At 45.7% G+C, this 12,657-nt stretch overlaps 1 protein-coding gene across 1 annotated transcript in view; it reads right to left on the minus strand.

Annotated features, from left to right (window-relative positions):
* LOC135540443 (sarcolemmal membrane-associated protein-like) overlaps positions 1-12,657 on the minus strand; it is a 147,829-nt gene that overhangs the window by 91,200 nt on the left and 43,972 nt on the right. Inside the window, 2 exon segments of the mRNA XM_064967071.1 lie at positions 4,078-4,173; positions 9,784-9,838. Of these exon segments, the coding sequence (XP_064823143.1) occupies positions 4,078-4,173; positions 9,784-9,838 (151 nt within the window).

Consider the following 12,657-nt stretch of genomic DNA (forward strand, 5'->3'; position numbering starts at 1 on the left):
ACCATAACCAGAAGTTGTTTTGGGTACATTCTAAATCTCTTGATTCCAGGCAAAATTAGGCAAAATTATTGAATTCTTTATCGAGTTTACCTCGAGTTTAGCTGAAAAAATGTGTTGTATTGTGTAGAATGACATGACTTTACAATTAAAATGACTGAACATTGAATTTAGTGTGTTGTTTTGGACATTGTCTCGGCCTATATGTAAGAGAACATTGAACATTGAACCTTTAACCTGTCTTCTCTTGAGATTAAGGCCCAGTGCAATCAAAGATGTGATTTTCCTGTGTTTTACATACACTACATGGCCAAAGGTATGTGGACATGTGCTCGTCGAACATCTCATTCCAAAATCATGGTCATTACTATTTAGTTGGTCCCTCCTTTGCTTCTATAACAGCCTCCACTCTTCTGGGAAGGCTTTCACCTAGATGTTGGAACATTGCTACTATTACAGCCTCCACTCTTCTGGGAAGGCTTTCTACTAGATGTTGGAACATTGCTACTATTACAGCCTTCACTCTTCTGGGAAGGCTTTCTACTAGATGTTGGAACATTGCTGCGGGGACTAGCTTCCATTCAGTCACAAGAGCATTAGTGAGGTCAGGCACTGATGTTGGGCGATTAGGCCTGGCTCACAGTCGGCGTTCCAATTCATTCCAAAGGTGTTTGATGGGGTTGAGGTCAGGGCTCTGTGCAGGTCAGTCAAGTTCTTCCACATCGATCTCGATACCATTTCTGTATGGACCTCGTTTTGTACACGGGGGCATTGTCATGCTGAAACAGGAATGGGCCTTCCCCAAACTGATGCCACAATGTTGGAGGCACAGAATCATCTAGAATGTCATTGTATGCTGTAGCTTTAAGATTTCCCTAAATTGGAAGGGGCCTAGCCCGAACCATGAAAAACAGCCATAGACCATTATTCCTCCTCCACCAAACATTACAGTTGGCACTATGCATTTGGACAGGTAGCGTTCTGCTGGCATCCGCCAAACCCAGTTTTGTCCATCACGACTGCAAGATGGGGAAGAGTGATTCGTCACTCAAGAGAATGCGTTTCCACTGCTCCAGAGTCCAATGGCGGCGAGCTTTACAACATTCCAGCCGACACTTGACATTGCGCATGGTGATCTTAGGCTTGTGTGTGGCTATTCTGCTATGGAAGGTATCCGGGAGGATGCTGTTGATGTGAGCCATGACCAGCCTTTCAAAGCACTTCATGGCTACCGAAGTGAGTGCTACGGATCGGTAGTCATATAGGCAGCTTACACCTTCGCTTCCTTGGGCACAGGGACTATGGTGGTCTGCTTGAAACATATAGGCATTACAGACTCAGTCAAAGAGAGGTTGAAAATGTCAGTGAAGACACTTGCCAGTTGGTCAGCGCATGCTTTGAGTCCACGTCCTGGTAATCCATCTGGCCCCGCAGCCTTGTGAATGTTGACCTGTTTAAAGGTCTTACTCACATCGGCTACCGAGAGTGTTATCACACAGTCATCCGGAACGCCTGGTGCTCTCATGCATATTTCAGTGTTACCTCGCCTCGATGCGAGCATAGAAGTGACTTAGCTTGTCTTGTTGGCTCCTGCCACTGGGCAGCTCTCGGCTGTGCTTCCCTTTGTAGTCTAATGGTTTGCAAGCCCTGCCACATAAGACGAGCGTCAGAGCCGGTGTAGCATGATTCGATCTTAGTCCTGTATTGACGTTTTGCTTGTTTGATGGGTTGTATGAGGGCATAGCAGGATTTCTTATAAGCTTCCGGGTTAGAGTCTCACTCCTTGAAAGTGGCAGCTCAAGCCTTTAGCTCAGTGCAGATGTTGCCTGTAATCCATGGCTTCTGGTTGGGGTATGTACGTACAGTCACTGTGGGGACGACGTCCTCAATGCACTTATTGATAAAGCCAGTGACTGATGTGGTGTACTCCTCAATGCCATCAGAAGAATCCCGGAACATATTCCAGTCTGTGCTGCAAAACAGTCCTGTAGTTTAGCATCCGCGTCATCTGAACACTTCCGTATTGAGCGAGTCACTGGTGCTTCCTGCTTTAGTTTTTGCTGGTAAGCAGGAATCAGGAGGATAGAATTATGGTCAGATTTACCAAATGGAGGGCGAGGGAGAGCTTTGTATGCATCTCTGTGTGTGGAGTACAGGTGGACTAGAGGTTTGTATGCATCTCTGTGTGTGGAGTAAAGGTGGTCTAGAATTTAACATGCCGACAGAAATTTGGTATCACTGATTTAAGTTTCTCTGCATTAAAGTCCCAGAACACAAAGTCTCTGGCCACTAGGAGCGCCACCTCTGGATGAGCGTTTTCCTGTTTGCTTATGGCGAAATACAGCTCAATCAATGCAGTCTCTCACGTCATCCCGCTCCCCCGCTCTCTCCACTGGCTTCCAGTTGAAGCTCGCATCCGCTACAAGACCATGGTGCTTGCCTACGGAGCTGTGAGGGGAACGGCACCGCAGTACCTCCAGGCTCTGATCAGGCCCTACACCCAAACAAGGGCACTGCGTTCATCCACCTCTGGCCTGCTCGCCTCCCTACCACTGAGGAAGCACAGTTCCCGCTCAGCCCAGTCAAAACTGTTCGCTGCTCTGGCCCCCCAATGGTGGAACAAACTCCCTCACGACGCCAGGACAGCGGAGTCAATCACCACCTTCCGGAGACACCTGAAACCCCACCTCTTCAAGGAATACCTAGGATAGGATAAAGTAATCCTTCTCACCCCCCTTAAATGATTTAGATGCACTATTGTAAAGTGGCTGTTCCACTGATGTCAGAAGGTGAATTCACCAATTTGTAAGTCGCTCTGGATAAGAGCGTCTGCTAACTGACTTAAATGTAATGTAATGTAAATGTCTTAGTGCCAGCCTCTGACTGTGGTGGTATGTAAAAAAGCTATGAAAAATACAGATAAACGCTCAAGGTATATCGTGTGGTCTACAGCTCATCATGAGATACCCTACCTCAGGCGAGCAAAACCTTGAGACTTCCTTAGATACCGTGCACCAGCTAATATTTACGAAAATGCATAGGCCCCCGCCCCGTGTCTTACCAGAAGCTGCTGTTATATCCTGCCGATAGAGTGTATAACCCACCAGCTGTATGTCCTTAATGTCGTCGTTCAGCAACGAATTGGTAAAACATAATATATTACAGTTAATGTCCTGTTGGTAGGATATACGTGCTTTCAGTTCGTCACATTTATTTTCTAGCGATTGAACATTAGCTAGCAGAACTCGTTGTCTTATCCTCACAAGGCATCTTGATCTCTTTCCGCGAAACCTTTTCCAGCGAATCACGGGAATCTGGGCCTGGTGTCCGTAGTATATACCTTGCATCCGACTCATCGAAGAAAAACTCCTCGTCCAATTTGAGGTGAGTAATCCCAGTTCTGATGTCCAGACGCTCTTTCCGGTCATAAGTGACGGTAGCAGCAACATTATGTATGATTTAGCCACGTCAGAAAACAGAGCATTTAGCCACGTCAGAAAACAGAGCATTTAGCCACGTCAGAAAACAGAGCATTTAGCCACGTCAGAAAACAGAGCATTTAGCCACGTCAGAAAACAGAGCATTTAGCCACGTCAGAAAACAGAGCATTTAGCCACGTCAGAAAACAGAGCATTTAGCCACGTCAGAAAACAGAGCATTTAGCCACGTCAGAAAACAGAGCATTTAGCCACGTCAGAAATCAGTTAGGAAAAGAGGATGTGGACGTGTCAGAAAACAAAGGATTTTTACTCATCGTTACCACTTTCATTACAGTATACCGTGTATGTATGGGACGTACAAATTCAAGCAAATCATGCTCTCCTCTGTATAAGGAAATGCAACTGGTTACAGTTGCAACACAGGGCTGGATACAACACAGGGCTGGATACAACACAGGGCTGGATACAACACAGGGCTGGATACAACACACACTCAGGACCACATATTGGCACTGGAGTCAGTGGTTACGTCCTATTCCGCCAACTTCCTGTGTTGCATCCCTCTAATCTATTAGTTAATGCATCTCACCATTTTAACCTATATCTGTCAATAAAAATCCAAAATACTGTGTATCTGTACCTGCCAGCTGCTCTCTGAAGCCTCCTGTGTGGTGGCCAGTAGGCACTGCAACGTTGCCAACTTCTGTTCCAACATCTGCTCCCTGTGTAGGGCCTCCTGCCGGGGGGAGAGAGGGGCGAGGGAGAGAGAGCGACAGGAGAGGAAGGGAGAGCGATAGGAGAGGAAGGGCGAGAGAGCAGAGAGAACGAGGGGGAGAAGAGAGAACGGAGAGAAGGAGACCGGGAGAGAAAGGGAGAGCGCGGAGAGTGAGTGGAGAGAAAGGGTGAGAGAGGAGAGGGAAGGAGGGAGAGAGGAGCGGGAAGGAGGAGAGTGGGAAGGAGGGGGGAGAGAAAAGTGCAATGGGGGAGAAGAGCGGGAGAGAAGGGAAAGGAGAGGGAGAGAGAAGGGAGAGCAAGAGGGAGGGGTGAGGGAAAGAGGTTTGGCGTGGGGAAGAAGTTGGGGGAGCGGGGAAGAGAGAGACAGGGGACGGGCCGAGGGGAGAGCGGGGCGAGAGGGAGGGAGCGGGTCGAGAGGGAGGGGCGAGGGAAAGAAGTTGGGGGAGCGGGGAAGAGGGAGAGAGAGAGAGGAAGAGAGAGAGAGGGGACGGGCCGAGGGGGAGGGCCGAGGGGAGAGCGGGGCGAGAGGGAGGGAGGGAGGCGAGGTAAAGAAACTATTAAAACCTACCCAAACCAGAAACTGTGGATAGATGGCAACATTCACGCGAAACAAAGCGAGAACCATCGCATTTAACCGTGGCAAGGTGACTGGTAATATGGTTGAATACAAACAGTGTAGTTATTCCCTTCGTTAAGGCAATCAAACAGGAAAAATGTTAGTACAGAGACAAAGTGGAGTCGCAATTCAATGGCTCAGACACAAGACATATGTGGCAGGGACTCCAGACAGTCATGGATTATAAAAGGAAAACCAGCCACATAACGGACACTGACGGGACTCCAGACAGTCATGGACCCTCGCAGGGCTTATCCCTAGCAGCGTCCTCAGAGCAAACCAGCTGGCTGGAGTGTTTACAGAAAAAATCGCTCCCTATCCCAGTCTCAGCATACACATCACTGACAAACTGAAATGGTCCACCCACACAGACAGCGTGGTGAAGAAGGCACAACCCCAGCACCTCTTCAACCTCAGGAGGCTGAAGAAGTATGGCTTGTCACCTATAAACCTCAGACACTTTTATAGATGCACCATTGAGAGCATTCTGTGGGGCTGTATCACCGCCTGGTACGGCAACTGCACCACCCACAACCGCAGGGCTCTCCAGAAGGTAGTGTAGGTCTGATTACCAACAACGCATCACCAGAGTGGGGCAAACTACCAGCCCTCCAGGACACCGACAGCACCTGATGTCACAGGAAGGCCAAAACAATCAATGACAACCACCCGAGCCACTGCCTGTTCACCCCGCTATCATCCAGAAGTCGAGGTCAGTACAGGTGCATCAAAGCTGGAACCGAGAGACTGAAAAACAGCTTCTATGTCAAAGCTATCAGACTGTTAAATAGCCATCACTAGCCGGCTACCCACCCAGTTACTTAACCCTGAACCATAGAGGCTGCTGCCCCATATTCATAGACATGGAATCACTGGTCACTTTAATAATGGAACACTGGTAACTTTAATAATGTTTACATACTGCTTTACTCATCTCATATGTATATACGGTATTCTATTCTACTGTATTTACTAACTAGTCACTTTAATAATGTTTACATACTGCTTGACTCATTTCATATGTATATACGGTATTCTATTCCACTGTATTTAGTCAATGCCACTACAACATTGCTCGTCCTAATATTTAAATTTGACTTAATTCAATTTATTTTAGTTTAGGTATGTGTATTGTTGTGAGATGTTAGACTGCAGTCGGAGTTAGGAACACAAGCATTTAGCTACACCTGGAGTAACATCTGCTAATTACGTGACCAATACAATGTGATTTGAAATCAGCATAATAATACATAGGGTCCCAGTCAGCATAATAATACGTAGGGTCCCAGTCAGCATCATAATACGTAGGGTCCCAGTCAGCATAATAATACATTGGGTCCCAGTCAGCATAATAATACATAGGGTCCCAGTCAGCATAATAATACATAGGGTCCCAGTCAGCATAATAATACATAGGGACCCAGTCAGCATAATAATACATAGGGTCCCAGTCAGCATAATAATACATAGGGACACAGTCAGCATAATAATACATAGGGTCCCAGTCAGCATAATAATACGTAGGGTCACAGTCAGCATAATAATACATAGGGTCCCAGTCAGCATAATAATACATAGGGTCCCAGTCAGCATAATAATACATAGGGTCCCAGTCAGCATCGTAGGGTCCCAGTCAGCATAATAATACATAGGGTCCCAGTCAGCATCGTAGGGTCCCAGTCAGCATAATAATACATAGGGTCCCAGTCAGCATAATAATACATAGGGTCCCAGTCAGCATCGTAGGGTCCCAGTCAGCATAATAATACATAGGGTCCCAGTCAGCATCGTAGGGTCCCAGTCAGCATAATAATACATAGGGTCCCAGTCAGCATCGTAGGGTCCCAGTCAGCATAATAATACATAGGGTCCCAGTCAGCATCGTAGGGTCCCAGTCAGCATAATAATACGTAGGGTCCCAGTCAGCATAATAATACATAGGGTCCCAGTCAGCATAATAATACATAGGGTCCCAGTCAGCATAATAATACATAGGGTCCCAGTCAGCATAATAATACATAGGGTCCCAGTCAGCATAATAATACATAGGGTTCCAGTCAGCATAATAATACATAGGGTCCCAGTCAGCATAATAATACGTAGGGTTCCAGTCAGCATAATAATACATAGGGTCCCAGTCAGCATAATAATACATAGGGTCCCAGTCAGCATAATAATACATAGGGTCCCAGTCAGCATAATAATACATAGGGCCCCAGTCAGCATAATAATACATAGGGACCCAGTCAGCATAATAATACATAGGGTTCCAGTCAGCATAATAATACATAGAGTCCCAGTCAGCATAATAATACATAGGGTCCCAGTCAGCATAATAATACGTAGGGTCCCAGTCAGCATAATAATACATAGGGACCCAGTCAGCATAATAATACATAGGGTTCCAGTCAGCATAATAATACGTAGGGTCCCAGTCAGCATAATAATACATAGGGTCCCAGTCAGCATAATAATACATAGGGTCCCAGTCAGCATAATAATACGTAGGGTCCCAGTCAGCATAATAATACGTAGGGTCCCAGTCAGCATCGTAGGGTCCCAGTCAGCATAATAATACGTAGGGTCCCAGTCAGCATAATAATACATAGGGTCCCAGTCAGCATAATAATACGTAGGGTCCCAGTCAGCATAATAATACATAGGGCCCCAGTCAGCATCATAGGGTCCCAGTCAGCATCATAATACGTAGGGTCCCAGTCAGCATAATAATACGTAGGGTCCCAGTCAGCATAATAATACGTAGGGTCCCAGTCAGCATAATAATACATAGGGTCCCAGTCAGCATAATAATACATAGGGTCCCAGTCAGCATAATAATACGTAGGGTCCCAGTCAGCATCGTAGGGTCCCAGTCAGCATAATAATACGTAGGGTCCCAGTCAGCATAATAATACATAGGGTCCCAGTCAGCATAATAATACATAGGGTCCCAGTCAGCATAATAATACATAGGGTCCCAGTCAGCATAATAATACATAGGGTCCCAGTCAGCATAATAATACGTAGGGTCCCAGTCAGCATAATAATACATAGGGTCCCAGTCAGCATAATAATACATAGGGTCCCAGTCAGCATAATAATACATAGGGTCCCAGTCAGCATAAAAATACATAGGGTCCCAGTCAGCATAATAATACGTAGGGTCCCAGTCAGCATAATAATACATAGGGTCCCAGTCAGCATAATAATACATAGGGTCCCAGTCAGCATAATAATACATAGGGTCCCAGTCAGCATAATAATACATAGGGTCCCAGTCAGCATAATAATACATAGGGTCCCAGTCAGCATAATAATACGTAGGGTCCCAGTCAGCATAATAATACATAGGGTCCCAGTCAGCATCGTAGGGTCCCAGTCAGCATAATAATACATAGGGTCCCAGTCAGCATCGTAGGGTCCCAGTCAGCATAATAATACATAGGGTCCCAGTCAGCATAATAATACATAGGGTCCCAGTCAGCATAATAATACATAGGGTCCCAGTCAGCATAATAATACATAGGGTCCCAGTCAGCATAATAATACGTAGGGTCCCAGTCAGCATAATAATACATAGGGTCCCAGTCAGCATAATAATACATAGGGTCCCAGTCAGCATAATAATACGTAGGGTCCCAGTCAGCATAATAATACGTAGGGTCCCAGTCAGCATAATATACGTAGGGTCCCAGTCAGCATAATAATACATAGGGTCCCAGTCATGTATAGAACAGGGCAGTATACCGTGTATGTATAGAGTAGGGGTCCCAGTCAGCATAATAATACATAGGGTCCCAGTCAGCATCGTAGGGTTCCAGTCAGCATAATAATACATAGGGTCCCAGTCAGTATACCGTATCTGTATCGTAGGGTCCCAGTCAGCATAATAATACGTAGGGTCCCAGTCAGCATAATAATACATAGAGGGTCCCAGTCAGCATAATAATGTATAGGGTCCCAGTCAGCATAATAATGTATAGGGTCCCAGGCAGCATAATAATATAGAGGGTCCCAGTCAGCATAATGTATAGTAGGGTCCCAGTCAGCATAATAGATACATAGGGTCCCAGTCAGCATAATAATACATAGGGTCCCAGTCAGCATATATAATACATAGGGTCCCAGTCAGCAGGGCAATATATACATAGGGTCCCAGTCAGCATATGTAGGGTCCCAGTCAGCATAATAATATGTAGGGTCCCAGTCAGCATAATAATACATAGGCAGGGCAGTCATGCATAATAATACATAGGGTCCCATCAGCATAATAATACGTGGGTCCCAGGCAGCATAATAATATGTATAGGGTCCCAGTCAGTATATAATGTATAGAACAGGGTCCCAGTCAGCATAATAATACGTTTAGGGTCCCAGTCAGCATAATGTATAGAACAGGGCAGTATACCATGTAATAGTGGGGTCCCAGTCAGCATAACAGGGCAGTATACCATGTAGGGTCCCAGTCAGCATAATAAGCAGGGCAGGGTCCCAGTCAGCATAATAATACAGTGTATGGGACCCAGTCAGTATAATATGTACATAGGGTCCCAGTCAGCATAATAATACATAGGGTCCCAGTCAGTATAGATCGTAGGGTCCCCAGCATAATAAGGGCAGTATAGGGTCCCAGTCAGCATACCATGTAATACATGGGGTCCCAGTCAGCATAATAATGTATAGGGTCCCAGTCAGCATAATAATGTACATAGGGTCCCAGTCAGTATAGAACAGGGCAGTATACCATGTAGGGTCCCAGTCAGCAGTATACCATGGGTCCCAGTCAGCAGTAATATACATAGGGTCCCAGGTCAGTATCATGTATGGGTCCCAGTCAGCATAATAATAGAGCAGGGCAGTATCATGCATAAGACAGGGCAGTATTGCAGATGCAAACAGTTCAAATCTTGTATGTTAAACAGGCATAATGTATGTACACAGCCATGCAGTAGCAGTGTGTGGCCAGTAGATGTCAGGGCAGTATACCTTACATACCTGCAGATACTGGGAGAGCTGGAAGAGTTACCGTGTATGTGTAGAGCACATATATGTGTATGTGTAGGCAGGGCAACCTGTAGGTGAAGAGGGCAGTACACACGTGTATGCCAAGCAGGGCAGTATCAGGTTAGACAGGAACACTGGGTGATGCACACACAGTATACACATCTTATCAGGCAGTATACTACAGAGGCTCATCAACTGGGAAGGACAGTATACCGTGTATGTTAGACATGCTCACAATCAACTCAGAGTGAAATAATACCATGTATGAAATTTGATTTATTATGATAAATAGGTTAGGGCAGTATATTTTCTTGACTAGCTGGATGTCACTGTTCCAGCTAATATGTGCAGTATTGATGTATGTATAGAGCAGGGCAGTATACAGTGTATGTGTAGAGCAGGGCAGTATACCATGTATGTGTAGAGCAGGGCAGTATACTGTGTATGTATAGAGCAGGGCAGTATACAGTGTATGTATAGAGCAGGGCAGTATACTGTGTATGTATAGAGCAGGTTTGGGCAGTATACCGTGTATGTATAGAACAGGGCAGTATACCGTGTATGTATAGAGCAGGTTTGGGCAGTATACCGTGTATGTATAGAGCAGGGCAGTATACAGTGTATGTGTAGAGCAGGGCAGTATACCATGTATGTATAGAGCAGGTTTGGGCATGTATACAGGGCAGTTACCGTGTATGTGTAGAGCAGGGCAGTATACCGTGTATGTAGAGCATGTACCGTGTATGAGCAGGTTTGGGCAGTATACCGTGTATGTATAGAACAGGGCAGTATACAGTGTATGTATAGAGCAGGTTTGGGCAGTATACCGTGTATGTATAGAGCAGGGCAGTATACCGTGTATGTGTAGAGCAGGGCAGTATACCGTGTATGTGTAGAGCAGGGCAGTATACCATGTATGTGTAGAGCAGGGCAGTATACCGTGTATGTGTAGAGCAGGGCAGTATACCGTGTATGTGTAGAGCAGGGCAGTATACCGTGTATGTGTAGAGCAGGGCAGTATACCGTGTATAGAGCAGGTTTGGGTGTAGAGCAGGGCAGTATATTGTGTATGTATAGAGCAGGGCAGTATACCGTGTATGTGTATGTGTAGAGCAGGGCAGTATACCGTGTATGTGTAGAGTGTATACCGTGTGTAGAGCAGGTTTGGGCAGTATACCGTGTATGTGTAGAGCAGGGCAGTATACCGTGTATGTGTAGAGCAGGGCAGTATACCGTGTATGTATAGAGCAGGGCAGTATGCTATGTATTCATAGTGCAGGTTTGGGCAGTACACCATGTATGTATAGAGCAGGTTTGGGCAGTATACCATGTATGTATAGAGCAGGTTTGGGCAGTATACCGTGTATGTATAGAACAGGGCAGTATACCATGAATGTATGGAGCAGGTTTGGGCAGTATATTGTGTATGTATAGAGCAGGTTTGGGCAGTATATTGTGTATGTATAGAGGTTTGGGCAGTATATTGTGTATGTATAGGGCAGGTTTGGGCAGTATATTGTGTATGTATAGGGCAGGTTTGGGCAGTATATCCATGTATGTATAGAGCATGTTTGGGCAGTATATTGTGTATGTATAGAACAGGGCAGTATACCATGTATGTATAGAGCACCATGTTTGGGCAGTATACCATGTATGTATAGAGCAGGGCAGTATACCATGTATGTATAGCAGGGCACCATGTTTGGGCAGTATACCATGTATGTATAGAACAGGGCAGTATACCATGTATGTATAGAGCAGGGCAGTATACCATGGTTTAGAGCAGGGCAGTATACCATGTATGTATAGAGCAGGGCAGTATACCATGTATACCGTGTATAGGGCAGTATACAGTGTATGTTAGAGCAGGGCAGTATATTGTGTATGTATAGAACAGGGCAGTATACCATGTATGTATAGAGCAGGGCAGTATACCATGTATGTATAGAGCAGGGCAGTATACCGTGTATGTATAGAGCAGGTTTGGGCAGTATATTGTGTATGTGTAGAGCAGGGCAGTATACCGTGTATGTGTAGAGCAGGGCAGTATACCGTGTATGTATAGGGCAGCATGTTTAGAGCAGGGCAGTATACCGTGTATGTATAGAGCAGGGCAGTATACCGTGTATGTGTAGAGCACCGTGGTTTAGGCAGTATACCATGTATGCATAGAACAGGGCAGTATACCGTGTATGTATAGAGCAGGGCAGTATACCGTGTATGTATAGAGCAGGGCAGTATACCATGTATGTATAGAGCAGGTTTGGGCAGTATACCGTGTATGTATAGAGCAGGGCAGTATACCATGTATGTGTATAGAGCAGGTTTGGGCAGTATACCATGTATGTATAGAGCAGGGCAGTATACCGTGTATGTATAGAGCAGGGCAGTATACCGTGTATGTATAGAGTTTGGGCAGTATACCATGAATGTATAGAGCAGGTTTGGGCAGTATACCATGTATGTATAGAGCAGGGCAGTATACCGTGTATGTATAGAGCAGGGCAGTATACCATGTATGTATAGAGCAGGGCAGTATACCGTGTATGTATAGAGCAGGGCAGTATGCCATGTATGTATAGAACAGGGCAGTATACCATGTATGTGTAGAGCAGGGCAGTATACCATGTATGTATAAAGCAGGGCAGTATACCATGTATGTATAGAGCAGGTTTGGGCAGTATACCGTGTATGTATAGAGCAGGGCAGTATACCGTGTATGTATAGAGCAGGGCAGTATACCATGTGTATGTGTAGAGCAGGGCAGTATACCGTGTATGCATAGAGCAGGGCAGTATATGCCATGTACCGTGTATAGAGCAGGGCAGTATACCATGTGTGTGTAGAGCAGGGCAGTATACCATG

This window comes from Oncorhynchus masou, chromosome 5 (assembly GCF_036934945.1).
Source record: "Oncorhynchus masou masou isolate Uvic2021 chromosome 5, UVic_Omas_1.1, whole genome shotgun sequence".
Lineage (NCBI taxonomy): Eukaryota > Metazoa > Chordata > Actinopteri > Salmoniformes > Salmonidae > Oncorhynchus > Oncorhynchus masou.